The sequence below is a fragment of the Giraffa tippelskirchi genome, chromosome 9, assembly GCF_054371585.1.
Source record: "Giraffa tippelskirchi isolate mGirTip1 chromosome 9, T2T-mGirTip1v1.2.pri, whole genome shotgun sequence".
Lineage (NCBI taxonomy): Eukaryota > Metazoa > Chordata > Mammalia > Artiodactyla > Giraffidae > Giraffa > Giraffa tippelskirchi.
In genome coordinates this window covers 136258921-136286495 of record NC_137283.1, presented here as the reverse complement: position 1 = coordinate 136286495, position 27575 = coordinate 136258921, and the positions used below count along the sequence as shown (strand labels likewise).

The 27575-nt window shown below is 41.6% G+C and overlaps 2 protein-coding genes across 7 annotated transcripts in view; one reads left to right on the top strand and one right to left on the bottom strand.

Annotated features, from left to right (window-relative positions):
* SLC2A12 (solute carrier family 2 member 12) overlaps positions 1-22551 on the top strand; it is a 62323-nt gene extending 39772 nt beyond the window's left edge. For 2 of the 3 annotated variants that reach the window (XM_081530686.1, XM_081530687.1), the window contains exons 3-5: positions 4329-4451; positions 8474-8606; positions 20634-22551. In XM_081530686.1, the coding sequence (XP_081386812.1) occupies positions 4329-4451; positions 8474-8606; positions 20634-20787 (410 nt within the window). In that variant the 3' untranslated portion in view covers positions 20788-22551. The remainder of the gene's footprint in view (positions 1-4328; positions 4452-8473; positions 8607-20633) is intronic. The other variant, XM_081530688.1, reaches the window with a different exon arrangement.
* A 2004-nt stretch (positions 22552-24555) lies between these two features.
* TBPL1 (TATA-box binding protein like 1) overlaps positions 24556-27575 on the bottom strand; it is a 39615-nt gene continuing 36595 nt past the window's right edge. For all 4 annotated transcript variants that reach the window (XM_081530696.1, XM_081530698.1, XM_081530699.1 and 1 more), the window contains one exon: positions 24556-25085. In XM_081530696.1, the coding sequence (XP_081386822.1) occupies positions 25006-25085 (80 nt within the window). In that variant the 3' untranslated portion in view covers positions 24556-25005. The remainder of the gene's footprint in view (positions 25086-27575) is intronic.

Sequence of the window (27575 nt, the reverse complement as noted above, 5' to 3'; positions counted from 1 at the left end):
CCAGGGTCTCCTGCATTGCAGGCGAATGCTTTACCAGCTGAGCTACCTGGGAAGCCCAATGGTGGCTTATGCTGCTGCTGCTGCTACTAAGTCACTTCAGTCGTGTCCAACTCTGTGCGACCCCATAGACAGCAGCCGACCAGGCTCCCCCGTCCCTGGGATTCTCCAAGCAAGAACACTGGATTGGGTTGCCATTTCCTTCTCCAATGCATGAAAGTGAAAAGTGAAAGGGAAGTCACTCAGTCGTGTCTGACTTCTAGCGACCCCATGGACTGCAGCCCACCAGGCACCTCCGTCCATGGGATTTTCCAAGCAAGAGTACTGGAGTGGGCTGCCATTGCCTTCTCCATGGTAGGTTATGGAGGAGTATATTTTTAAAGGACAAGATTTTCCCACTCAAGGAACTCATAAGATCATAATTTAAACATTTAGTTGGAAGGAAATGGGCATACTCCCTTTCAAATTCACATTTTAAGTAGCTCTGCAGTAAGAGGAGAGCTGGGTCTGCTGCACATTGCCTGCAAAGTCAGTAAAAGCCATAGGATTTGGCTTCACTCTTACAAAGTGTAGGACACTGGCTCCATCAGATTGTTGGGAACTCTACAGCCTAAATGTAGAACTTCTTCCAAGTTGCTAGGAGTTCCCTAAGAGTTTCAAAGTAAGGTAAGAGTTTCAAACCTTCCATGAGTCTTTCAGACCTGAGGCTGCCATGCCACGTGGTTCAGGAAATGCTCAAGTCAAATGGAAAGCATGCCTGAAATGCTGCGGGGTTTACATCTGAAAGCACAGGGAGAGAAAGGATACCCTCAGTGGAAAAAAATGTTCAGCAGTGGCAGAAATGTAGGAGGAGGGGAAGATAAGCGTGGCTGCTGACATGGCAGAGCTCAGCCGTTTCCACTGATTGGCCCTATTTATCCAAGTTTGTGTCCTCTGCTGCATACAGAGCCACTTCAACGAGTTTGTCCCTCATGGTCGTTTTATGGCACTCTGTGCAGCCATAAACACTACAGATTTCATCTGGATCAGGCCTGTTCTGACAGGCAACCTTGGTGATTGAATACCATGTGAAATACGAGTCTCAATATTTGTGGACAATCGTCATCTCCCAGCAAGTCCAAAATTTCCTCAATCCTTGTAACCTGGAGAAGAGTTTAAAGACTCACACAGACATTTACAGAGGCACATTTGCAGAGGTCCTGGAAGAGTAGGGTAAAAGGTGAAATAATAGACGTCAAGGAGAATTGTTGCAGGGCGTGCTTACCTGCAGTGAATGGCTGCACTCACTGTGGAAGAATTGTTATATCTCTGACTACTCCAGAGAGAGCCACCACTTTACTGTGGCGTGTGGCAATAACTTGATTTTTGGTGGTGAGAAATTAGGCTCTCTCATTGGAAAAACATTTAGGATTAAAAAAAAAACAAACTTCTACCTATTATTAAATATCAATATATTAAATTCCTGTGATAGTTTATACCTCTTTGCTCTTTACTTATGAATGGAAACAGCTTCTCCATTCCCTCTGCTCTGGGTACTCACAGCCCTTTTCCAGAGAACGTGGAGACATAAAATCTGGCACCATCTTGCACCTAAGACTGCCATGGAGAGATTTTACCCTTTCAGTAAGTTCTATCTTGCTGCAAATAGCACTTTCAGATTTTTATTTCATTCTCCATGGATCTGAAAACCTGTACTTTTTATGGTTCTGATATCTGTTAAAGCTATGTTAACGTTGTTGTTGTTGTTCAGTTGCTAAGTCGTGTCCGAGCCTTTGAGACCCCATGGACTGTAGCACGCCCAGCTTCCCTGTCCTTCATTATCTCCCGGAGTTTGCTCACACTCATGTCCATTGAGTCGGTGATGCCCTCCAACCATCTCATCCTCAATCATGCCCTTTCCTTCCTGCCTTCAATGTTTCCCAGCATCAGGGTCTTTTCCAATGAGTGGGCTCTTCACATCAGGTGGCGAAAATTTTCGAGCTTCAGCTTCAGCATCAGTCCTTCCAATGAATATTCAGGGTTGATTTCCTCTAGGATTAGCTGGTTTGGTCTCCTTGCAGTCCAAGGGACTCTCAAGAGTCTTTAACACCACAGTTCTAAAGCAGGACCCCTACCTGTATGAAATACCCATGGCAGGAAGGAGCCTGGGGGACCGGCCTGTGGCATAGATAGTTTATCTTCAACAAAGTGAACTTACTTACTTTTATCTTGTATTTGCTCAAGGACAGCCTTGTTACAAAGGCTTCACCAAAATTACACAGCTATCCTTCTTCTCAGAGCCAGATCCCCAGTCTTGCAAAGCTCAGGGCAAGGTTTCCTGATCTTTGCACTGGGATCCAAGGATATAATCTGCAGGAACCTGGTGAAGGACTTTGGGGCAGAGAGTAGAGGGAAGGGCTCTGGAGTGTTATTTTGGAATTCCTTATTAATTAGAACAATAATAATCACGCTCCTTTGCTTGCGATTCTCTCCCATACCCTCAAGGTAACCAACCATACGTAGATTCACTTGGAGCAAACAATCAAGGGGAAAAAAAAAAATATGTGTTTGCAGCCCTCTTCGGTAATTTAAATATTTTTCTTTGAAACAGCAAATTTACTTTGAGCAGATGTTCTCTCTACAGAGCGTGATCCTGCCATGAGAGGTAAATTTTCAGTCAGAGACCCAGGTGACAGCTCCATGATTCTGGCACAGGCAGCCCGAGTGGTTGCTGGTCAAGGGGGGCCTTCCTCAGCCTCTTACTTCTTCCTCTCTGGGGTAGGACGATGCTGCTGGTCTGTGTGTAAACATTGGGTTTGCAACACAAGGTGACTTAGCCAGCACTGAGCCAGGGCTAGGGCAACTCCTAAGCCCTTCTTTCTTCAGAATCAGAAGTGCTTATACCCTTTATCTACATGTTCATTAACAAATATTTATTGAACCACTCCCAAGAGAGCACCGAGATGAAAAAGCGTGAGATCCAGAGACGGTCCGGGCTCCATGCCACCTCTGCTGCCACTGCTGAGTTCTGCTAGTGTTTAGTCGCTCAATCGTGTCCAACTCTTTGTGACCCCATGGACTGTAGCCCACCAGGCTCCCCTGCCCAAAGAATTTTCCAGGCAGTAACACTGGAGTGGGTGCATGCCCTTCTCCAGGGATCTTCCCGATCCAGGGATCAAAACTGCGTCTCTTTTGTCTCCTGCCCTGACAGGCGAATTCTTTACCACTAGCACCACCTGGGAAGCCAGTGTTGGGACCTTGGCGAATTATGAACTCCTTTCAACCTCAGTTCCCTCTTCTTTAAAAGAGGGAAAGAGTAATGTTAGTCTCTAATGGGGAGGGATTCAGCGAGGATCCAATGATACAAGGTTTGTAAAGGGCTGAGTCCATTGACAGAACTTGTAGCTATTAGGCAAACTGGATTTGTTGGGCTGTGAGCAGACGTCAAGTAATCCCATCAGGCAGGTGCTATAGTCTGTGTCACTCTCAGATCACAAAAAGTCCTCGGATCAGTTCTTGTGCCAAGAAGAGTCTCCTTTCAGAAAGTCAAATGTTTGGTATAAAATCAAATCCTGGAGCTCTGTTTAATTGAGAGCTTCTCTCCACCGGGCTTGCCACAGGCCTGGAAGCCCGAGTGGGGGGATGGAGCTGTGCAGTCTCCTCTTCCACTCTCCTGGCTCTGTCTCCTACCTACTCGGTAGCTGTGATAGTGGACTTCTCCAAGGTTAGGGGCAGAGGAGATTACAGGATAGGGCCCAGAGGAAAGTGGGTAGAGCCAGCATCTGGCACTGAGGCTCTGTGCTGGGCAGAGCCTCAAAGCTGTCTCCTGTCGTGGGCAGGTGGCCCCAGCCACTGTGCTTCCCATTTGCAGTTCTCAGGGCAGTGTCACCTGCCCCAGCCCTTTATGTTGCCCCCCCTACTTCCAGGCTGCAGTCCATGGGGTCGCTAAGAGTCGGACACCACTGAGCGATTTCACTTTCACTTTTCACCTTCATGCATTGGAGAAGGAAATGGCAACCCACTCCAGTGTTCTTGCCTGGAGAATCCCAGGGACAGGGGAGCCTGGTGGGCTGCCGTCTAGGGGGTCGCACAGAGTTGGACACGACTGAAGTGACTTAGCAGCAGCAGCAGCAGCAGCTACTTCCAGGGACCCTTGTCAAGCTCCCTCAGTTTCTCACTTGACTGGAGAGAGAAGAAAGCACATCCCTCCTGCTTTCTCATGTAGAAGGACCCGGCCCTGCAACCACAAATCTCACAGGGGTCAGTGGGGCAGAGGTCAGTGGGCTGGCTGTCAGCTTCAGTGGATTTTCCATCATTTTGCTGTTCCCCGTCCACTCTTCCCTTTCTTCCAGTGCCCTGGTTGGTGCTGAGCGAGATTTTTCCTGGTGGAATTCGAGGACGTGCCATGGCTCTAACTTCCAGCATGAACTGGGGCATCAATCTCCTCATCTCTCTGACATTTTTGACGGTGACGGGTAAGAACTTGCTTTTCCCTAAGGCCCTTTATGCTCTTAGGGCAGGTGTTAGGGAAGTACATCACCTGAAAAACATTTTGTTGTCAACATTTTCAAACACTCAAAAGTAAAGAGGATGGCAGTGAACTTGATGTACCAACCACCCAATTTAAACGGTTATCAATCCTTAATTCATTCATGACCCCACTTGTTCTGCCCCCAAATTAGCTTAAGTCATGTTTCAAACATGTCTCTAAAATTTCAACAGGGACCTCTAAAAGATAAGACATTTAAACACTGTGACTACAATAGCATTTTCACCCCTAAAAAAAATGCTAATAATAATCCCTTGGTATCAAGTATCCAGTCTGGGTTCACATCCTTCCAATTGTCTTATAATTATTTTTTATACTTTATTTGAATCACAGTCCAAATAACTGATTTATAGTTGATTGGTATGTCTCATAATTTACAGGTTTCATCTCCATGTTTCCTCCCTCCTCACACTTTATATTTTTAATAAAGAAGCTGGGTCATTTGTTTCATAGACTTTTCCCCAGGCTGGATTTGCTGATTGTAGTCATATCACATGACCCCTTGTCCTTTGTATTTTTCCTATAAACTGCTATTTATCTGTGTGTGCTCAGTCACTCAGTCATGTCTGACTCTTTGTGACCCCATGGATTGGAGCCTGCCAGGCATCTCTCTTCATGGGATTTTACAGGCAACAATGCTGGAGTAGGTTGCCATCTCCTTTTCCAGGGGATCTTCCCAACCCAGGGATCGAATTTGAGTCTTTTGCGTCTCCTGCATTGGCAGGTGATTCTTTACCCCTAGAGCCACCTGAGAAGCCTATTTATCTGTAGAAGCTGGAAAAGATTTAGATTTTCTTGTTTATTTGCAAACCCCTTCCCAGGTGATGGTGTATGTCCTGCCATTAGAGGCACGTCCTGTCTGCTTGTCTCCCACCTTGTCGTGCCTGCATCCTTTGAGGATCATCGCCCAAATCCGTTATTTTCATTCCATTATCCCTAAAAGACCCTGATGCTGGGAAAGATTGAGGACAGGAGGAGAAAAGGGTGGCGACAGAGGGTGAGATCGTTGGATAGCATCATCGACTCAATGGATATGAGTTTGAGCAAGCTCTGGGAGATGGTGAAGGACAGGGAAGCCTGGTGTGCTGCAGTCCATGGGGTCGCAAAGAGTCAGATACAACTGAGCGACTTAACAACAACTGAGTTTTTATCAGCAATATTTCTCTAAGGAGAAAATTCTTCTCATTAGTTACTTGCCTGCCCTGAAGTATGGATCATATACTAGATTCATATATTAGCAAAATTAATGTTTGAAACTTTCTCTTTATTTTCAAGTTTTCAAAATAATAAGGTGGTTCCCTAGCATCCTCAAAAGCTGACTAATGAGTTGAGTTTTCTTTATTTTACATGTATTTATACAATGCATAGATATTAAATAGTGTATATATATAATATAGAGATAATATATACATTTTCAAAAGTGGTTCATGCACTCATACTTAGTTTCTCAGTCGTGTCTGACTCTTTGCGACCCCATGGACTGTAGCCCACTAGCTTCCTTTGTCCACGGGATTTCCTGGGCAAGAATATTGAAATGGGTTGCCATTTCCTTCTCCAGGGGATGTATACTCAAAAAAGTATATATCTAGAAGACAAAACAAGAGTCTCTGAACTCATGTACTTCTGAATCTTGTTGACCACTTTTCTGTTTTTTTTTTTTTTAAGTACATCTACTTTTGGAAGTGAACTTTTGGAGTTATTAAACATAGATTGTGTTTTTAATAACATTTTAAAATATTTATGCCCCACATTTTTGGAAATAGCCCAAGATGAAAGGAAGCAAAGGAACTGGTCATTTGCACCAACCGTACGTCTCCTGCTGAGATCACACACATAGATCCATGCCCTTCACCTTTTCGCTCTCTCTCACACACACATTAACACACACACACACACACACACCCTTACCTGATGTTTATATAGAGAAAGAGAAATATAAAAGAAAGAATGGAAATGATGGAGGACAAGTAAAGATGACACAGGTCTCTAGGAAGGATAGCTAATATACAGGATGAGCTGATGAAGACTCAAGTTCTGAGTGGACTTTTAGAACAAATGTTGGGAAAGCATATTCATTTATTAAAAAAAGATCCTGGTATGATCTCAGACCTGTAGATGACATTTCATTGGCCTAAGTTTCAAATTCTATACTTCTTTTCAAAAATCCATTTTCCAAGTAAAAGATATAAGGGTTCTGCTTGACAGCAAGCCCTTGGACACTGACTTTTAGTGCAATGTCAGCTGTACCAATAAAAGAAGAGTGTTCTGGAGACACAGACATACCCTCCTGTGGTCATAATACAGCTGGGTATTGCTTTCAGCTCTGAGGAAGATATTTTTAGAGAGTTTCAGTGTGTCCCCCAAGGAGAACACCCTGGATGACATGGGCACATGACCTATGGTCTGTGAAGAACAGTTGCAGGAGCTCGGAGTGTTTGACTTGGACAAGAGGATGCTCAGGAAGGGATGGAGGTGCGTTCAAATATTTGAGGCATGTCATGAAGAAAGGATGAGGAAGGCTGATGCAGAGAACAAAACAGAGCCTCTGAACCCAAATTCCCAGAAGGGAGACTTGGCTTTAGAAACGAGTGAGGAGTATGTTTGAAACAGACAGGGCTGATTCACAATGAAGTATACATCTTTGTAAGTGGTGAGCTCCCTGTCACTGTAAGTACTCAGGCAGAAAAGGGGACAAGCTTGATGAGATGAGCTTTTTTTCCCCCCATCTTCTACTTTTCTGATTTTATGCCCCAGAGAGGGAAAGAGGACCAAATCTTTAAACTCTTTATTAAGCATTCACTTGGGGGAAACCATGCACCAGCAGCAAGAAAGGCAAGAGAGAGCAGACTTTAATTAAAATTGCCAGGAGGGCTGCAGTGCTGGTCTTTTTATCCTCTTGAACCCACCTCAGCTCAGCTGGCCTACAAGTGCTTAATATGTGTAGATCCTTCCACTCTGCATTTACCAAACTGCCTTCTCACGTAACTGCTCGGTCAGTGTTTCTGACCGACTAGCTGTGCTTTGTGGCCACTAAGGGCTATTTGTACTGTTTCAGTCTGTGGCTGGTCTGAGCTAGGCTCCTCCCCTCTGCTCCTGGCTACACTGGACTTTCTGCTCTGCACAGGATGCCACAATACAAGGGCAGACTCAAGTGCATTGGGGGCCACCTCTCACTAGCTACCTTACCTTGACCTTGGTCAGTAGTACAAAGGGACAGTACCTCTGGCAAGAAGCTGTCAGAGGAAAAACTAGGGTAGCGGATGAGATCCATCAAAACCTGGAGGATCCTGCTTCTTGCTGATGCTTCTTAGCAAGTTAATATCCTTCATTCAAACCATTATCACTTTTTTTTCCTCTGAATCCAGGAAGCAGCATTGCAAATACAGTGCCAGCTACTAAAATGATGAAATAGTGCCAACACGAAGTGATTTATTCAAGTCAGAGTAAAGAAGGGGGAGCTCATTCCAAGAAGAGTCCATTTGTATAAATGTCTTTACAAATGTCGACCAAATAGAAACCAAACTGCTATGGCAGTAATTCCCAAGAGAGGAACTGTAGAGGGTGAAGAGAGAGGAGAGAGCTTACTTTCAGCTTTATGTGTTTCTATGTTATTCGAGGTTCTTTTTTTTGTTTGTTTGTTTTGCAATGAACATGTCTATTACCATTTTGAAAACAAAAAGTATGTTCACCAAGAAAATGGCATTGGGTTTAAATTATGATCCTTACAAGACTGTTATTCACTTCATCAGAGAAAGCTGGGGTTGTTTGTGAAAATGAACCTTTCAGATGCTGGCTATATTTTTAATTTGTGATTGCTATTTCCCTGGTTACTACTGGCGTGTTTGAAAATACATATGTTTTTATATGTGCCCTAAGACGCGTCTATCCACAAATGGGATGGAAGCAACACAAAATGCATCTCTAACCGGTTTCTCTTGTCTCCTCCAGATCTCATTGGCCTGCCGTGGGTGTGCTTTATATATACAGTTATGAGTCTAGCATCCCTGGTTTTTGTTATTGTGTTTATACCTGAAACAAAGGGATGCTCTTTGGAACAGATATCAGTGGAGCTGGCAAAAGAGTGAGTATTGCGTGTGTTGCTCTCTGAACATCACTCTTAGCTCAAAAATTCAGCTTTTATATACAATGAAATGATAATATCTGAAATTATTTTAGGCTATATGCTTTGGTGGGGAACCACCTCTCAAAAAATAATTCTAGTTTCTCTGCTATGTGTTTAATTTGCATAATTCACCTAAGAATTTAGAATAAGCACGGTTTTCTAGTCTTCCAAAGCTCTTCTCAGTAATGATTGAAGAACCTCTCCCATTTCTGTGCCTCCCCCTCACAGGAGTGGTTTTTTTGTTTGGGGTTTCAGATTGGTCCCAGAATGACATGCTCACCCTGTGCTAAAACAGTGGGCTTCAGCCTTCTACCTGTATCACACTGGTAGGTCTCTTGAAGCCCTAAACATCCATTAAGGCTAAGATTACCAGGAAAACTCTTGGGCTTAAATGTCTAGAATTATTCCAAATATGGCACAAAGTATGTTATGCAAGATGAAGAGTTTCCTACATGAATAGGCAATTAGAACACTGGTTAAATAAAACTCACATGGAGAGATTGCTTAAACAATTTAACACAGCAGTGGGCTGTAGAAAACCCCTGTTTTCTTTAGGAGCAGAACTCACAACTCTGAGTGATGAAACTGGCTTGGGGGAGGAGGCGATCAGTGCTCAGGGGCCAGGCGTGAAAAGGAACTTGCTACTCCTCCTAGCATTTAATCATTCTACTTGAAATGCAGGAATACTTGTTCTTAGGCTTTAATATAACAGGAGGAAAATACATATTTACAGGTTGATTTTCTTCTAAAAGTACTCCCAGTACATAGAGAGAAATGTTATGATGGCTAAAGAAATTTGTAAGCACAGTGATTCTTCAGCTTTTGTCAGAAGGAAGAGTAAGCCTGATAAGTGAACTGATATATACTGACAGGTATATGTGTACAAATATATAGACCGAGTTTTTAATCCTGGTTTAATAGTATTATATAATAATTATTATTTATTATTATTAGGATATAAAGTAAGTAGGAGTATGGACGATTTTTACTTAGTACTTTATATACTTTAATATGCTTTGCAGGTAATTCTCTGGTCATTCAGTAATTAGGACTCGGTCTTCTCACTGCCAGGGCCCGGGTTCAATCCCTGGTTGGGGAACTAAGATCCCACAAGCTGAGTGGGGCAGCCAAAAACAAACAAACAAAAAAAGGCTTACATTTTAAAGACATTTCATTTTAGTAAGCAGAAAAACTTTTCTCTTAATTCAACATAAATATCAACTGTAAGGCTAATTTTTGATGCAGATAAGGCCTTATTTTTTAAGTATTCAATGAAAATGAAAATTATTCACTTACAAAAAATATATATAGTTGTCATGAAAGCCAGATATCCCCTTGGCCTAGTCAGAGCATTGTCTGGCTTTATACAAGTTAAAGTCAAACAATTGGATTTCTTGGTGAGCGCAGAATCTGAACAAGACAATTAATTACACATACATGATTTATAAGTAATATCTTCAGACCTTGGTAATGCAGTGCATTCATCGTAGACTGGAAACATGTCTGACAGATAGATGCAGGCCTTTTCCAGAACTGAGATACCAGGACCCTGTTGACATCCACCTCTGTTGGTCACCCTTTACTTCTCATCCTTCCCTAAGAGCTTGTTTCACATCAGTGGTCTGTTTAGGTATAAAACCTTCTCCCCAAATGTAGTGGCTTGAAATACACTAGTTGCTATTTCCCATGATTCTTTGGTTTGGCTGGGTGGGGCCCCTGCTCATTTCACCTGGGCTCAGTCATGTGACTCCAGCATCAGCAGGAAGGGCAGTTGGTGGAAGATGCTGACACAGAGGGGAGTTTCAGTTCTCTTCAGGTGGCCTCATCCTCCAGGAGGCTAATGTGGCTTCCTCACCTGTCAGACTCTGGGCAGCATTCCCAGGTTGTGGAGGCAGAAGCTGCAAGGTTCCATGAGGTTTCCATTCTGGAAGTCACGCTACATCACTTCTGTCACTTTCTATTGTCAGTACAAGTCCTAAGGCCAGCCCAGATTCACGGGGTATAGAGATTGACTTATGTCTTGATGAAATGAAGGGCAAAGGTCTTTTGCTTGTTTGTTTGCCACATTTAACCTATCACATCTATTCTTTCTTTTTTTTTTTTTTTTAAAAAGTCATTTACTTATTTGGTTGCACAAGGTCTTAGTTGCAGCATGTGGGATCTAGTTCCCTGAGCAGGGATTGAACCCAGGCCTCCTGCATTGGGAGCTCAGAGTCTTTGCCACTGGACTGTGAGGGAAGTCCCACACCCACTGTTTCTTGAAAGTCTTTTACCTCCTGCATGCATGCTAAGTCACTTCAGTTGTGTCCAACTCTTTGCAACCCTATGGACTGTAGCCCACCAGGCTCCTCTGTCCAAAGGATTCGCTAGCCAAGAATACTGGAGTGGGGTGCCATTTCCTTCTCCAAGGGATCTTCCCAACCCAGAGATTGAACTCGAATCTCTTACTTCTCCTGCATTCCAAGTGGATTCTTTACCACTAGCGTCAACCTGGGAAACCCTTTTACCTCAAAAGAAACAATTTTTCCCGCTGGGTCTTCTTCTCCTACCTCATCACCTTTCTTTCTCCTTCTACTCCTACATGATAGTTATCTTTGATATTTTAGCCTTACATCCTTTTGCCTTAAGGACAAATCTTCATCTTCAAAGCCTTGAGTAACCCTAGCCCTGGATAGTATTCCTTTCTCCTGGATCTTCAATATTTTCTAGTCCTATTTTCTTTTTATGTTGCTGCTGCTAAGTCGCTTCAGTCGTGTCCGACTCTGTGCGACCCCATAGATGGCAGCCCACCAGGCTCCGCCGTCCCTGGGATTCTCCAGGCAAGAACACTGGAGTGGGTTGCCATTTCCTTCTCTTTTTATGTTGCCCTAGCTTAAATTCTTGTGGTTTCACTTCCTTAAGAAGGTTACAAAATTTTGGTTTCCAGGAATGGCCTCGACCCATTATCTTTCTTACGTAACTTCTACAGTGCCTAGATTAAAATTGATTCCTAGTAGATGACTGAAAAACAGCCACCATGTGGTCTGTCGATCCAATGCTGAATTCATTGTATGTGGATATTAAATTACAGACAACAATACAAATCACAACAGATTTTGATCTGTGGATCATAGGATGAGATTTAATCTATGACCTAACACTCTGTGCAATGAGAGGAGGAAGAGGTATGTGCTCAGAAAAGGGAGATGAATGGGCTTCACCATACTGCTCCCTTCCCACAACTGCAGAGATTACTCATTCAGCTCTTTGTTGATGATCTACTATGGACTAGACACTGTATTAGGAAAGAACTGAAGATATCCAGAGTCCATAACTTCCTTATTTGAAGAGGCAGACCAGAAAACAGACCATTGCAATACACTGTGTTGGCAAGTGCAAAGGAAGGTCACATGTATTGGGGAAGAGAATTCCTTTAAAGGTAAGGGTTCAGTACAATTCTGGTGAGCAGTACTAATTAAAAACATTGAAGTAGGGAGAAAGCAGTAATGAATTAACTGAATAAGACTATGCATCACTCTTTATCGCACTCTTTTTTTTAAAGTCTTAAAGCAGAATGTTCTCAATGAATTAAAGTTAAGAAACTTTTAATCTTTATTTTTCATGTGGGACTGTCAGAATGTATCAAATTTCAAACCAAATGAGAATTTGAAGACAAAACTTAAGAAAAGCCAGTCTTTCCATGCAGTAGACCTCCAGAATAAGGCATTCATAAGAACATAGTGATTTGAGTGGCTAAAATTCAACAAAATGTATGCATTAGAATTCAGGGTAGGGAAGAAATCCGTCTAAATTAGCGAAACTCTGCATTATGAAATGTTTTTGAAAGAATCACATTTCTGTTCCTTTTGAGTCACACAATTACTCAAACTTAAACCCATACCCTCTCCAAGAAAGTTTTAAATTGCAAATTAGGAGAGATCCAAAAGCCAAAGGCAGACTCTCCTTGTGCCAGGAGGTTGATGTAGATAATAGCACAGGTGTGAATTATGAAAGATGAGTTGGCAAAACAGTTTTGCATTTTGAATTCATTTCTAGCAGCAGCAAGCAACAGTATCTACCAGGGTTGCATTCTTGCAGGGAAGCCCAGTACCTGAGGGCAGAAAGGAAACAGTTGCTTTCAGAAATCTTGGTTAACTGATTTCTACAACACCAAAGAGCCTGGGACAAGTCTTAGCTTGAAGCAGCAGATTGGCCAATGCTTTAAAAATTAAGAAGTAAGCAGCCTGAATGGTGTAAATTGACCAAAGTTATGTATGAAGTATGTATGTTAAACAAGGTTCCCTGGAGGGAAATGGCGGAGACAAAGATAGAAATCAAATACATAATTTTATTGAAAATGTATCAAACTAGCTAAGTGAACATGGGGTGGCAGAAAGCCCCAGGGAACTTGAGAGGACATGAAAGGTGAAGAGAACTTGAAGATGGAGGGAGGCTACAGCTGAGCTAAGAAAGTCTTTCTGAACTTAGGAGTTAGTGAAACAAAGAATCAACTTTTGTCACCAGGGAAACAGAGTTCAGATGTTATGTCCAATGATTTTCTAAGCAATAAGAAAGGAAACTACTTATAATATCAAATTAACTTCAAATTTGATACTCCATACCACTTAATATTTTCGTTTCTTATATTTAGAGCTGGCTTCTTTTCCTTCTGTTTCTACAAGGCTGAGAAAACACATCTTCTTCCAAAGTTGTTAAATTTTTTGTAAGATAAACAATGACTCAGCGGAGAGGTCAGAAAAGATCTCACTAATAATGTAATTTGAAAGGATTTTATATTGAACTGATGCCCTTCCAGCTACAAACACAAAATGGGACATTTGCCATATATGCTATTTCAGCTGTGACTTTCATTCTTTTCCCCAGTTTAAGTGGAAGCAATTAGAGAAACACAAGGTAATGTTTTGTAAATATTTTAGCTCTGAGGCTTAGATATTTTTCACTTTTAGCAGCTAATTTTATGCGGCCATTCCTTCATTCATTCACACAAATTCATTTATTCGCTGAATATTTACTGAGCATCTGTTCCATGCCACACATTGCTCTAGGTGCTATAACATTAATCAGTGAGCAAAGTGCCATGAGAATTAAGATAGTAAGTGTGTGTGTGTGTGTGTGTGTGTGTGTGTGTGTGTGTGTGTGTGTGTGTGTTGAGTGGGTACTTTGAATTGATGATCTGAGAAGGTTATCCTGAAAGATAACATTTCAGATAAAAACTGAGTGCTAATAAAGAGTCAGTCCTGCAAAGAGAGAGGGAAACAGAATTCAGGCAGAGAGAACAGCTAGTGCAAAGGCTACAGTAACATACTTGACCTGTTCTAGGAACTGAAAGATGCCCAGGAGGAGGCTGCAATCTTTGAGATTCAGTGAGAAAGTCAGTGGAAATGGATGTGTAGAGCTTCACAGACTGAGTGTGGATTTCATTCTAAGTGCAATGGGAGGCTACAAAAGTACCTTAAGCAGGGAAGTGACATGACCTGATTTACTTTAAGGTGTGCCAAGCTAGTGTCTGCAGGCACACAGCTGCACATGGCAGAGAAAGCACACAAGCACAGGGCCGGCCCCAGGTTCAATCCCCCTCATGATCTCCAGGGCCCCTCCCATGCCGCCTGGCAATTGCCCATGTCCATTGTCTATGAACTGCCTCTCCTAGACAACTGCTCAGCACCAACTCCTCTCTCTGGAAACTTCCCACCTCCTTGGTGGTGGTAGTTTAGTCCCTAAGTCATGTCCAACTCTTGCGACCTCATGGACTGCAGCCTGTCAGACTCCTCTATCCATGGGATTCTGGACAAGAATACTGGAGTGGGTTGCCATTTCCTTCTCCAGGGGATCTTCCCAACCCAAGAATTGAACCTGGGTCTCCTGCATTGCAGGAAGATTCTTTACCGACTGAGCTATGAGGGAAGCCCACCTCCTTAGCCCTCCTCATTTCTGCTGACAGCCTTGCTTCTGACTTCCTGGAAGCATGCATGCCCATTCACTCGGTTGTGTATGACTATTTTGTGACCCCCTGGGCTGTAGCCCACAAGGCTCCTCTCTCCATGGAATTCTCCAGGCAAGAAAACTGGAGTGGGTTGCCATTTCCTTCTGCAAGGGATCTTCCTGACCTGGGGATTGAACCCAAGTCTCTTGTGTCTCCTGCATTGGCAGGCAGAATCTCTACCACTGAGCCACCTGGGAAGCCTCTACTTCTGACTTCATGGAAGAAATGAACACAATCAGAAAGGAAGCTTCCCTAACCTTCCACCTCACCCACATCCCAGTGTCTGTATCCAAATACAGTACCATCCCTCCAGGTTCTACCTTTAATTCATTGCTATATGAAGCTGACCACTTCACACCCTCTTCCCTTCCCTTTTCCAGAACATGCCCCAGCAGTACTTCCAGTCCACCCCTATCCATATCTTTCTTCTCTCCTGGATCTTTGCTTCTCATCAGCAGAAAAATCTTATGTGATTTTTTCCCCCCACCTTAAAAAAAAAGTCTTTTGGTCCCATTTTCCTCCCTAGGTTTTGCTCTGGTATTATTTATTTTCATGTTTTCTTTGCCATCATTTATAGCAAAGTTCTTCCAGAGTTGTCTCTGTTCCCTGTCAGCAATTCCTTCTTCCTGTTCTCTCATGAACCTGCTCCAGTGAGCAGACTTTTATGGCCCCCACTCCACTAACATTGTTCCTTTTAATATCCGGGTTACTCCACGTTGCTAAACCCAGTGGTCAGTTCTCGGTTAGCATCTTAATGGCTGGCATAGTGACCATTGCTAGCATGGACTGGGGTGATCATGCCCTCCTTTCTGAGACACTTGCTTCACTGCCTTCAGGGACCAACCTCCTGGTTGTCTTCTACCACTCGCTCCTTCTCAGCATCCTCTGCTGGATCCATCTCATATTTCACTGTCTTAAAGTTGGCATGCCCTGGGGCTTCATCCTCTGATCACCTCTCTATCCCTCACTGACTCGTTGATCTTAAAGCCATGGCCGTTATACTATCCATATGCCACTGATTTCAACATTTACACCTCTAGCTTCAATCTCCCTCCCGAATTCAAGTCTTGTCTATTCAACTGTTTGCTCTGCACCTTTTTTCAAATGTCTAACAAATCTTTCAAACTGAGCATGATCTAAATTCAACCCTGATGTCCCCCAAAGCTACTCCACTCACAGACATCCACCTCATTTGATGTCAACCTTATCCTTCTACTTGCTCTGGCCACAGACCTTCGGGTCTTCCCTCTCCTTCCCTTCCACTCCATGTTCAATCTTTCAGAATATAGTGTTGGTTCTTATTTCAAAATACATCTAGAACCTGGCCATCTTCACTGTTCTTTCCCAGATCTGAGTCACCATGCTCTCCCCTGTGTTGCTGTAGTAACCACCTGTGCATGCTCACTCACTTCAGTCATGTCCAACTCTCTGAGACCCTATGGACTATAGCCCACCAGGCTTCTCTGTCCATTGGGATTCTCCAGGCAAGAATACTGGAGTGGATTGCCATGCTCTCCTCCAGGGGATCTTCCCGACCTGGGGATTGAACCCACATCTGCCTTCATCTCCTGCATTGCAGGTGGATTCTTTACCACTGAGCCACCTGAGACCCACCTGACTGGTCCTGTTTTCAGACTCCATCCCCTCCAGTGTTTTCAGCACAGCAACCAGTGACTCCTTTAAATGTGATCAAGCCATTCCTTTGCTCAACTCTTCCATCAGCTTTGATGGCCCATGTTGTTCAGTTGCCAAGTCACGTCAGACTCGTTGCAACCCCGCGGACTGCAGGACACCCAGCCTCCCTGTGCCTTACCATCTCCTGGAGTTTGCTCAAGTTCACATCCATTGAATCGGTGATGCCATCCAAACATCTCGTTCCCTGTCATCCCCTTCTCCTCCTGCATTCAATCTTTCCCAGCATCAGGGTCTTTTCCAATGAGTCGGCTCTTTGCATCAGGTGGCCAAAGTATTGGAGTTTCAGCTTCAGCATCAGTCCTTCCAATGTGTATTTAGGCCCATACAGGTCTACATATCCTACCCTCTTCCTCGCTTTCACTCTCACCAGCTGTATAGGTCATTCTGCTATATCCCAAACACACCAGGAAATGCTCAAGACCCAGGGTCTCTGCCCTGGTTTTGTATACTTAGTTCACTGTAGTTTCCCAGCACCTGGAATAATTTCTTTGCATATAATTGAAGGACATTATTGAAAATGAATGGATGAATGAATGAATTGGATATAGGAGTAAGGTAATGAAGTAGTGGGGCTTCTCCAGTGGCTCAGCGGTAAAAGAATCCACCTGCAATACAGGAGATGTGGGTTCAATTCCTGGGTTGGCCAGATCCCCTGGAAAAGGAAATGGCAACCCACTCCAGTATTCTTACCTGGGAGATCCCGTGGACAGAGGACCCTGGCAGCTACAGTCTGTGAAGTTGCAAAAGAGTTGGACATGACTGAGCAACTAAACCACAGCAATGAAATAGTCAGGATAATAACTAAATTTTTAGCTTGAGAGGCTTCATGGATGGTAAAATGGGGAAGCCTGAAAGAGAACTTGGTTTCAGAGCTGGAAAGATTACAGAGATGTCCATTTGACATCAGATGGATGTGTATTCATTGGCAGCTGGATATGTAAGTATGAGATTCTGGAGACAATCAGAGTCTGGGTCAGATTTGGGAGTAAATGGTATGTAGGTTATGGAACCAGATGAGATCATCCAGTCGGAGAGCAGAGAAAAGAGAATGAGGTCCAGGACCAAGCCCTAGTTTATGCCAACATTTAGAGAACAAGCAGGGGAGAGTGAGCGTGGAAAGCACTGAAAAGGAGCCAACAGTGGGGCTGGAGAGGAGCCTGGAAAATATGGAATCACTAAAGCCAGGAGGAGTGTTGTGGGAAGGTGGCACCAAATGATGTTGAATGCTGTGGAGTGGCCAAGTACAAAGAGGGGTGGTGACTACGGGTTGTTGGGTACAGTCTCAGTGGGGTTGGGAGGACAGAGGTGACTGAGGAGGCTTGAGAGTGGAAATTTGTGAAGACATCAGCTACAGTCCAGTTTTACTGGGAATGGGAACAAACAGGATGATTATGGTCTCAACTGTCTTAAGCCATCACCGCTCCTTTTACAAGCCTCCCACTCACCCTCGGACCACTCTGCATTTCAGCTCATCCTCTCAAACACCTACCAGGACTGGGAATCCACTGAAGCATCATCACCCACTTCCTTTCTTATGTTAGATTCCATGCACCACCCCTCCCTTTACCTTGTCCCCTCTCCCTTCATCATTCACGCAAATCTTAGTTCTGATTAAATCTACTCTTAGCCTGTTTTTCCCCTGCATTCAAGGAACTACACATGGCTGGAGAAAATAGCCAACTGTGCTAGGTGAGTTCAGTTTTAAATTGCTAAACGTAAATCTCAAATAGGTTTTCAGGAATGTCCTACCGCAGTTGGTTTTCCTACTGTCCTAGATGGCGACCTCACACTGTCACCTCTCAAATCTCCAGCATTCCGTCCTACTTCCTCACCCCCTGCTGATGGTCTTGGCTAAATTTTAGTTCACCAAAAAAGAGAGAGAGAAATAAAGAGCCCACTTCATGATCTATGCCATCTACTAAACTACTTACATCTATGCCCGTTTTGTGTGCCTTGGTATAAAGGCCAATTCTTCCGTTTGCCTTGAGTATGTCATCAATTTCCCCCTTCTATGGGACACACACACACACACACACACACACACACACACACACACACACAGCTGCAGTACTTCCCATCCTAAACAAAATACCTCCCTAGACCTCATAGGGGACACACACACACACACACACAGCTGCAGTACTTCCCATCCTAAACAAAATAACTCCCTAGACCTCAAATCTCAAATTCCCCTCAGGTACCACCCACTCCTTGCCCTCACTATTCAGTTACAGGGTATTTTATGTTTGTGTCTCCACATCCTTACCTCTCATTCTTTATTGAACTTACTCCACTCAGGCTTTCTTTCCTGCTTTCTTACTCCCCATGACTTCTGCTGTTACCAAACCCGTTACATTCCCATGTTATGTGACTCTAGCAGTATGTGCCCAGTTCTTCACACTCCCTATCTTTAAACACTTTTTCTTTTACTTATCTTCTAGAATATTATACTTTCTTGGTTTTCCTCCCTCATCAGTGACTCCTTGGTCTTCTTTGTTTCCCCTTTCATCCTTCCTTCCTTCCTCCCTCCAAATACCATAATGCCTAGGGCTCAATCCTTGATCTCCTTCTACACTCACTTCTTTGGGTGTATTCCTCTGGCTTTATAAGCCATCCATAAATTGAAGATTCCCAAATGATTTTCTCTGGTCTCTGACCTTTTACCTGATTTTCAATTCCCAAATCTGTCTACTTGACATCTTCAGTTAGAATGTCCATGCTGCTGCTGCTGCTAAGTCGCTTCAGTCGTGTCCGACTCTGTGCGACCCCATAGACAGCAGCCCACCAGGCTCCCCCGTCCCTGAGATTCTGCAGGCAAGAACACTGGAGTGGGTTGCCATATCCTTCTCCAATGCATGAAAGTGAAAAGTGAAAGTGAAGTCGCTCAGTCGTGTCCGACTCTTAGCGACCCCATGGACTGTAGCCTACCAGGCTCCTCCATCCATGGGGTTCTCCAGGCAAGAGTACTGGAGTGGGGTGCCATTGTCTTCTCCGTAGAATGTCCATAGGCATCTCTAATTTAACATGACTTACACAGAACTCTGGATTCCCAGGACCATTGACTGCCCTTTTCATATTTCCTCCACAAGTCTTTTGCTTGGGGGAACCTGAGGACAAGGGTGCTTCTGAGGCCAGAGGTTTAGGATTCATCCATGCTATCCCTTACGCTATCAGTCAGTCTTGTTAGCTGTGAACATATGAATATACACTTTCTACCAGTACTATTCTAAATCCAAGCCACCATCTTTTATCTGGACTAACCTCCGAACTAGTCCTCTTTCAACTTCCACCTTCTGCAGTCCATCCTCCATACAGCAGCTAGATGGATCTTTTAAAAATGTCGTTCTTCAGCTCAAAATCCTATTACATTTCAAGTAAAATTCATGCTTCTTAACTATGGCTGCTACCTACCCCTCCAGCCTCACCTCTGTCATTCACATACTCGCCATGTTCTAGCCACACTGGACTTTTAGTAACATGGTCCTTAGTTGCAGTCCTTCACATGCTTTCCTCCCTAACTTCACTCCAGTTTCTGATCAAATGTCACCTCATCTTTGGAGATGCCAGGAGTATGATAAAGCCCTCCACATCCCCACTAAGGCATTCATTTCCCCTTTCTTGGTTTACTTTTCTCATTAGCACTCTTACTAGTTGAAATCATATGCTTATGTGCTTGTCTCCTTTGTTAAGATGTAAGATCCTTGAAAGGAAGGTCTTTATCTCCTCTAACCACACAACACCTGGAATGTTGTAGCCACTCAACAAACTGGATAAACCATAGGACAGTATATTTAAGGGGAGAGAAAGGTTCAAAGGTGGTCTTTTGAAGTAAACATAAAATACTAGAGCATGTTTCTATGCTGATGGAAATAATCTTGTAGAAATGAATTTGGTAAAGCAGGAGCAAGAGAATAATTCAGAAAGCAGAATGTGTAGACACAAATATAGGCATATTGGTAACCAGTCTGAGAAAAGGGGGCAAAAAGAATCAGAGGATCTGGGTTGTAATCTGCACTCATTCTATTTTAAGACTACCCTTGGGATCCTTCCTTGCAGACAGGAATGCCATGGTTGTTCTGAGAAGATACCCCACCTTACTCTTTGCATGAGACTGGTCAAAGGTCCGTGGTGCCCTGAATTTCTTGACACATGGAAACTTTGCAATAAACATTGGTCTTTTTTGCACAGCTAAAATATTAAAGCCCCAGGGTGATTTTAAAAAATAATAGAAAAAATAATAGCCTGCACATTTCCCCCCAAATACTGTCAATTAATGCCATTTTCATTAGTGTCTCTTTCTCTTTCAGGAACTATGTGAAAAACAACATTTGTTTTATGAGTCATCACCGGGAAGAATTAGTGCCAAAACAGCTTCAAAAAAGAAAATCCCAAGAGCAGTTCTTGGAGTCTAAAAAGCTACGGGGTAAGGGACAGCCAAGGCAGCTTTCTTCAGAGATCTAATGGCCTCCAAACCCTTCAAGTGTTGATACAGAAAGAGAGCACTTAGGGGGTTTTCCTACCGATATGTATTAGCCACTCCCATGTTCTTTTCAGTGTCATGGAACTAGTTTAAAAAGGATATCCTGAAATTATACAGTCTTTACTCATTACCCCGCCCCCCAAAGGAACCATGAAAGGTATTTGAGGAACAAGGTCCCAAGTGGTCTTTCTTACTCTGAGCAGGATACCAGGATAAAAATAATAACAGCTGGTTCAGTATTTTCCACCTTCTTCACAGAGCAGACTTTGAAAGATGATGAACTAGTGATGAGAGCAACTTTTACCTTAAGGTTTGTATGCACAGAGGCCTGTTGCAGCTTTATTATTCAGACACATAAGTTGTCTGAACATAAGCTTACATTTCTTTGCCTACCAAGACACTCCCCACACTAGGTCTTGTGTAAAAAAGAACCAAGACACAATATGGACAATGGCACACATGTTCTAGGTTAGGACAGGGTCCTGGTTAGGACAGGGTCCTGGTTAGGACTGGGTCCTGGTTAGGACTTTAGTGATCATTTCTAATTATAGTTCAACAAGTATAAAGATTATCCATCTTATTTTATGAATTATGAACTACAATGTAATTCAAAATCTTCTTTTATGAATTTGATGTTAGTATTACAAAATATTAAAAAGAAACAACTCTGCAATAGTTGAGAAAGATAAGCATTTTTCTATCCATTAAAAAATATATGAGTAGAAAGGATACTTTCAGAATCTTGGGATCGTATTTATTTAGAAGTAGTTGTTAGTAAAACATGAGAAAAGGAGTCAGGTCATTAGGTTATTTATCCAAATCTGTAAATAATTAGGTTTGAGTTACTAAGTTAAGCTTACACACTTCTTTGTAAGGCTTTCATGATAACTTAGATCCCTAGTTTCCTGCAGTTCTTCACACGCCTCAGGAATATCACTACCTCAGGTTACAGCCTACGGGCTATAATTGATGCTGACTTTCAGATATTTGCAGACATTATAAATGACATCTAGACATTGGGACAATTCCCTCACTATGTGCTTTTCTATGATGAAACAGAGATCACTGACTGTACCAGAAACTTGGGTTTTCACCCACACAGTAATGGATCGCTCTTTTCTGTACTGCACCAGTTGAATTTTAAGATGTGGGGAGGCATTTTACCAATACAATTTGGGTACACTGGTAGAAAATCTACAATAAAGAATCTCAAACCATTTATGCAGTAATCCATTAAATGACTTAAGCCATGGGAAACACACACAAAATGTACTAAACAACCTAAGTTGAAAAAGAATACAAAAATATGATTACCCTGAAGAAAAGAGAATCCTAAGAGTCAAAAGCCCTTTTTATTTAGCCTGAAATTTTTGTATCTGCCCATAACAAACTGTCCCAGTTTGATATAAGGAAATAAGATCTACTGCAGTCCTTTATAATGAAGTGGTCAGAGTTCAGCCTCTGTAAGCAACAGTAAAACTGTATTATCAGAAACTCAGGAGAAAGACTAAAAGTCCTGGTGCTGAAAAACACTATCTACATTAAAATTGGCAGGGGAACTTATGAGGAAAGATCTGCAATCTCCGTTCTGCACAGTACATTTCTCATGCAAGTTAGAGCATTATGCATTGTTCATTTGTTCTGGAAGAAGGGAAAGTATGTTCTGTAGAGGTAATCGGTTGAAGAAATTTATTAAGAACCTTCAGTGGAATTATATGTTGACATTAAAAAAGATCGACAGGTAATTAATTGGTATGATGTTTTTTTCTTTGCCAAGCATCACAGATTGTAAGATACTAACAAAATTGTTAAATTGTGCAAATTCAAACACTGTGTATCCTTTAGCTATTTCATGGCTTAGCCACGCATTGTAAATGGGCAGGAAACTGTTTATAAACTTAGTACGTTTATCATTAAGTGATTTCAACTTCAGTATCTTAAACATTCTATTTTTATTATTCAGAATCTATAATGAAACAATTCTATTTTCAAACTAATTTTTACCCAATACAACCCCAACTACAGCATTTTCACTTTCAAAAATAAAAAGGGGGAATACTTACAATTTTTATGTATATATTTACAATTTTTATTTATAAAAAAAAATGTACAGCACTTGTGAAAAGCCAGAAGACATCCGACACACTCATTTCTTACCAGCTTTAAGTATAGTGGGTCACACCCATGACACTTTGCCAGGCGACACACGAGCAGCAGCCCTGAAACCAGACCCAGTCCGATTGTCTTTCTTCCTCTTTTCTGAGAAAGTGTTTTGATGAGCTACTGATCTACCTAGTTTTCAAGTCACTCCAATACTGAAAAATCTTACATTTGGATCTGCATCTTGGCTATATCATCATATCCCTCCCCAGCCCGTCCCCCTTCTCTATTTCTTTTTCTGTGAACACTGCAGAACAGGAGGTCACTTAATTACTGTTAATTAAGTTTAAGTGAAAACTCAAATTTTTCAGTCTGCCCAGAACCTATAGTTTTCATTGAATTTTATTCTGTATATATTTTATAAGGCTACCTATCCCACTGGATCTTAAAATGAAGCAAGTAAACACAAATGTAGAAAGTGAGAAAGAAGTCTGAAAATCACAATTAAGTCTCTCCCAAGAGAGAAAATATAAAAGTTAGCCCTTGCCTCCAACTTATGAAGAGTGAGAGGAAGGGCAGGGGAAGGTATTGAGAAGAAGACAAAGATAAACATAAAATAATATGTATTGTTCAGTAGAGTGTTCAAGATCTTAGAACATGGTAGGGAAAATGTACTAGAATATAGAGGTTAAGGTGTTCCAATTTTTCACAAAGGTTCCAAAACATTTTGGAAATTCAAGGTTTTAGTGGAAGACTGTGTTATATTATTATCTCTCTATTAATGTTAACTGAGAAGCTAATATGACTCTCTGCTTAGTTTTATTTCTAGGTAAAATCATTGTTAGTTAATACTCAATTGGTCGAGCACCACTGCAGATTCATACTGTATTACCATTCCTGGGCTCATGGGTGAGCCAGAGTCACTGGTTTACAAATGCGTATTTACTGTCAACTTTAAAGGCGCAGTTCCATGTATTGAATAGTCACTCTTTAGCTTCATTCAGTAAGACACAGCAAGGGGAAAGATTTATCTTGCAAAATGGCTTTCAAGTTCAAGTTGAACTGTAGTATTAATATAGTCACACTGGGGCACTTCTTGTTAAAACAGCACAATGTTTTAACTTCTGACAAGACTCTTAATATACAGCCTTGAGTATCAACCTCAGATTATTATTCTCCTATAACCAGAATTGAGTCTTTCCAGAATAACAAAGGTACATATGAGGTACAACCCATCACAGCTTTTTTCGTATTTATCTTGTAGGTAATAAGAGGTTTCTTTCTTTAAAACTACAACTCTGCAATTTTTAAAAGATGGTTAACATTTTCTACCATGTTAAATTAGCAACATAAAACATTATGCTTAATCTGTAAAGTTCTACTCTGGTTCCCTACAATTTCTATACATGTTTTCATTTTCTAATCTTCAAGAAAAAAAAAATTCCTATTTGATATTTGGTAACAGAGCATTAAAAGATACTATACACATGTGGCATATGTATATTTACAAAATACACTTCAAAACGAAGCTGACACACTTTAGCAAAAGTCTAAGCTTGCATAGATTAAAAAAAAAAGAATTATGAATACAATTTTTGTTAAAATAGAAAAATGGGGAATAAAAGTTATAGAATGGATATGAAGAGAGATCTTTTCCAAACTTTTATTTGTGCACATTCAATTGAAAAAGATAACTTTTACAGGTTCTTTGGTGCCCATATTCAGCATACAAAAATGTAAAAGACTATTCACAAATAAAACACATTAGCTCAAACTGGAAAAAAAATAATGACAACAACAAAACAATCTGCGGTAGTGCACACGGTGACAGCTTTGCTCATGGGGACATGAAAATTACTGCGAAAATAAATAGAAATGTCCTTTTGTAAAAGCAGCAATGTCATGTCTGTAAACTTCCTTTTTATATTACAGCAAGGTTTGAAATAAAATCCAAAGGGCCTGGAGCTTACACTGTAGCCGTGAAAGAATAAAAGAGTCTATTTCCTCAGTTACTGTTGGTCCGGTTTTCCTTTTGAGTCCAATGTGCAGCAGGTTTTAAAAGGTGCTCAGTTAAGGATTCTAACCAATTAAGTGGTGAATTATAAAATCTCTTTCCTGCTTTCAAACACAAATGGGTAAATCTGTTCCACAGCAGTAGCAACAGCCTTTACATTGGGTCCTGCAACAACACAGTGGAGGAAGAGGTGAGAAGAGGCAGAAGAAAATTAGGAAAAGCTGATTTCCCAGAATTACAAGGAACCGAGCACTTTACAGTATCAGGTTGTTCTTTTAAAAATCTACACTTACATAACTGTACACATAGTCATAGTAAGAACCAAGAAACACAATTTTTTATGAACAATTAAAGGGAATCAAACATAAAATGATGTTATTCATCTTGGTTTGGGCACCATTGTGAAAAGAAAGTATATTAAAAAAACACACACACACAATCACAGAGGAAAATACAAAGTGCTAAAATACGCTCATTAAAGGAAGGAATAATAAACGGAACTAGACAACTATTAATATATTATCCTTTTGGTCACTGTAGCCTGGCTTCTGGTTAGGCTATGACTGAAGCTCATCACAGGAGTATCAAGGAACCCAGCAGAAGTTAACAAAGCTGCTACCAGAGTTGGGAAACCAGAGGGCTGTTTTTAAACTGCACAGTCTGAACATCCTCACAGATTTACCACTATCTGGTATTCACCTCTTTATTACTAATCTGGTCATTCACCCTTACAGCTTACTTCCCTGGTGGTTCAGTGGAAAAGAATCTGCCTGCCAATGCAGGAGATGCCAGTTTGATTTCTGAATTGGGAAGATCCCCTGGAGAAGGACATGGCAACCCACTTCAGTATTCTTGCCTGGGAAATCCCATGGACAGAGGAACTTGGCAGGCTACAGTTCATGGGGTTGCAAAGAGTCAGACATGACTTAGTGACTGAACAATAACTGCCAATTAAAAACAAAAAAGCCCCAGGGGATGAGGTGATGCAATATATTTATTAATCCATACAATGCTAAGAATAACTTTAAAATATGTAAGCTTTATCTAAATAGGTAAAAATATATATAGAAAAGAACAGTGAAAGATATTTTCATAAAATCTATTTTGAATAAATATGTAAATACGTGTATTTTCTCCCACTAATATTTATACTTACTTTTTGAAAGATCCTAAAAATGTACATATGCATCCACTGGGAACCCTTTCCTGACTCACCTCAGTCCCTCCAGAGAGAGAGCTCTGCCTATCAGGACCACTCAGAATGTGTCCACTGAACTACCAGTTCAGTGAAAGTGAAAGTCGCTTAGTCTTGTCCAACTCTTTGTGACTCCATGGACTATACAGTCCATGGAATTCTCCAGGCCAGAATACTGGAGTGGGTAGCCTTTCCCTTCTCCAGTAGATCTTCCCAACCCAGGGATTGAACCCACGTCTCCCACATTGCAGGCGGATTCTTTATCAGCTGAGCCACAAGAGAAGCCCAACAGTTCAGAGGATATTCCAGATGTTAATATTTAATGCATACTAGGTAACCAAGTCAATGGTCTTCAGTTTGCCATTGTGTTAATTATCTATTAACTTAATATATATATTTTACATAAATATTATTTTATTCCATACTTCTTGTTGTTTAATCACTAAGTCATGTCCGACTTTTTTGCAACCCCATGGACCGTAGCCCACCAGGCTCTTCAGTCCATGGGATTTCCCAGGTAAGAATACTGGAGTGGGTTGCCATGTCCTTCTCCAGGGGATCTTCCTAACCCAGGGATCAAACTGAGTCTCCTGCTTGGCAGGCAGATTCTTTACCACTAAGCTGCCAGGGAAGCCCAATTCCATACTTAGCAAGGACTTAATATATTTTAGAGCCTCTGTGAAGTCTGAGCTCCAAAGTGTAGAAACCCAAAGAAGGAAAGAAACAGACTTGTTCCCCACCACTCCATTTTTAAGATTCAGGCATGATCTTGGCAAGAGTCTTTAGAAGTCTTCAAGGAAGATAGGAAAACCCATGGATGAATCAAAACTAAAGCTTTTCTATTGAAGGTTTTAGGTGTATTTTCCTTTAAGGATTAATGGAATAAAAAGAAAATTCAAGGACCTCAAGAAGTTTTCCTTAATTTTGCCAAAGGTTGGACCTGACTCCCAAGTAATATCTATGAACAACTTATAACCACAATACTATTTAAAATAATCACCCTGCATGCTAAATGCTACCCTTTGACATCTGTGCCTAGTCTTTTGAAATCACCTCTTCCAAATAATTAAAAAGACTCAAAAGATATAACAAAATATACATTACAAATAGATACCAATTATATTTGAATATTCTGCTCATGTAAAACCTCTATAAAGTTCATAAAATAGGCTTCTCTTGAGTATTTTAAATGCAAGACATCATAAACTTAAAAACAACATATGAAAACATATACTAGAATATTCTTAATTCCAAACTGAAAACCCAAATGCCCATGGAACAATATATTCACACACTGGGTACTAAACAGCAATAAGAACGACTGATCCACAACTATGTGGAACAATACAGATGAATCTACTAAGGTGATGATGAAGATAAAGAAGATAGACACAAAACTGTATACATAAGATTTCAAAATAGTAATATAAAAGCAGGTTAAACTCATCTACTGTGTTTGC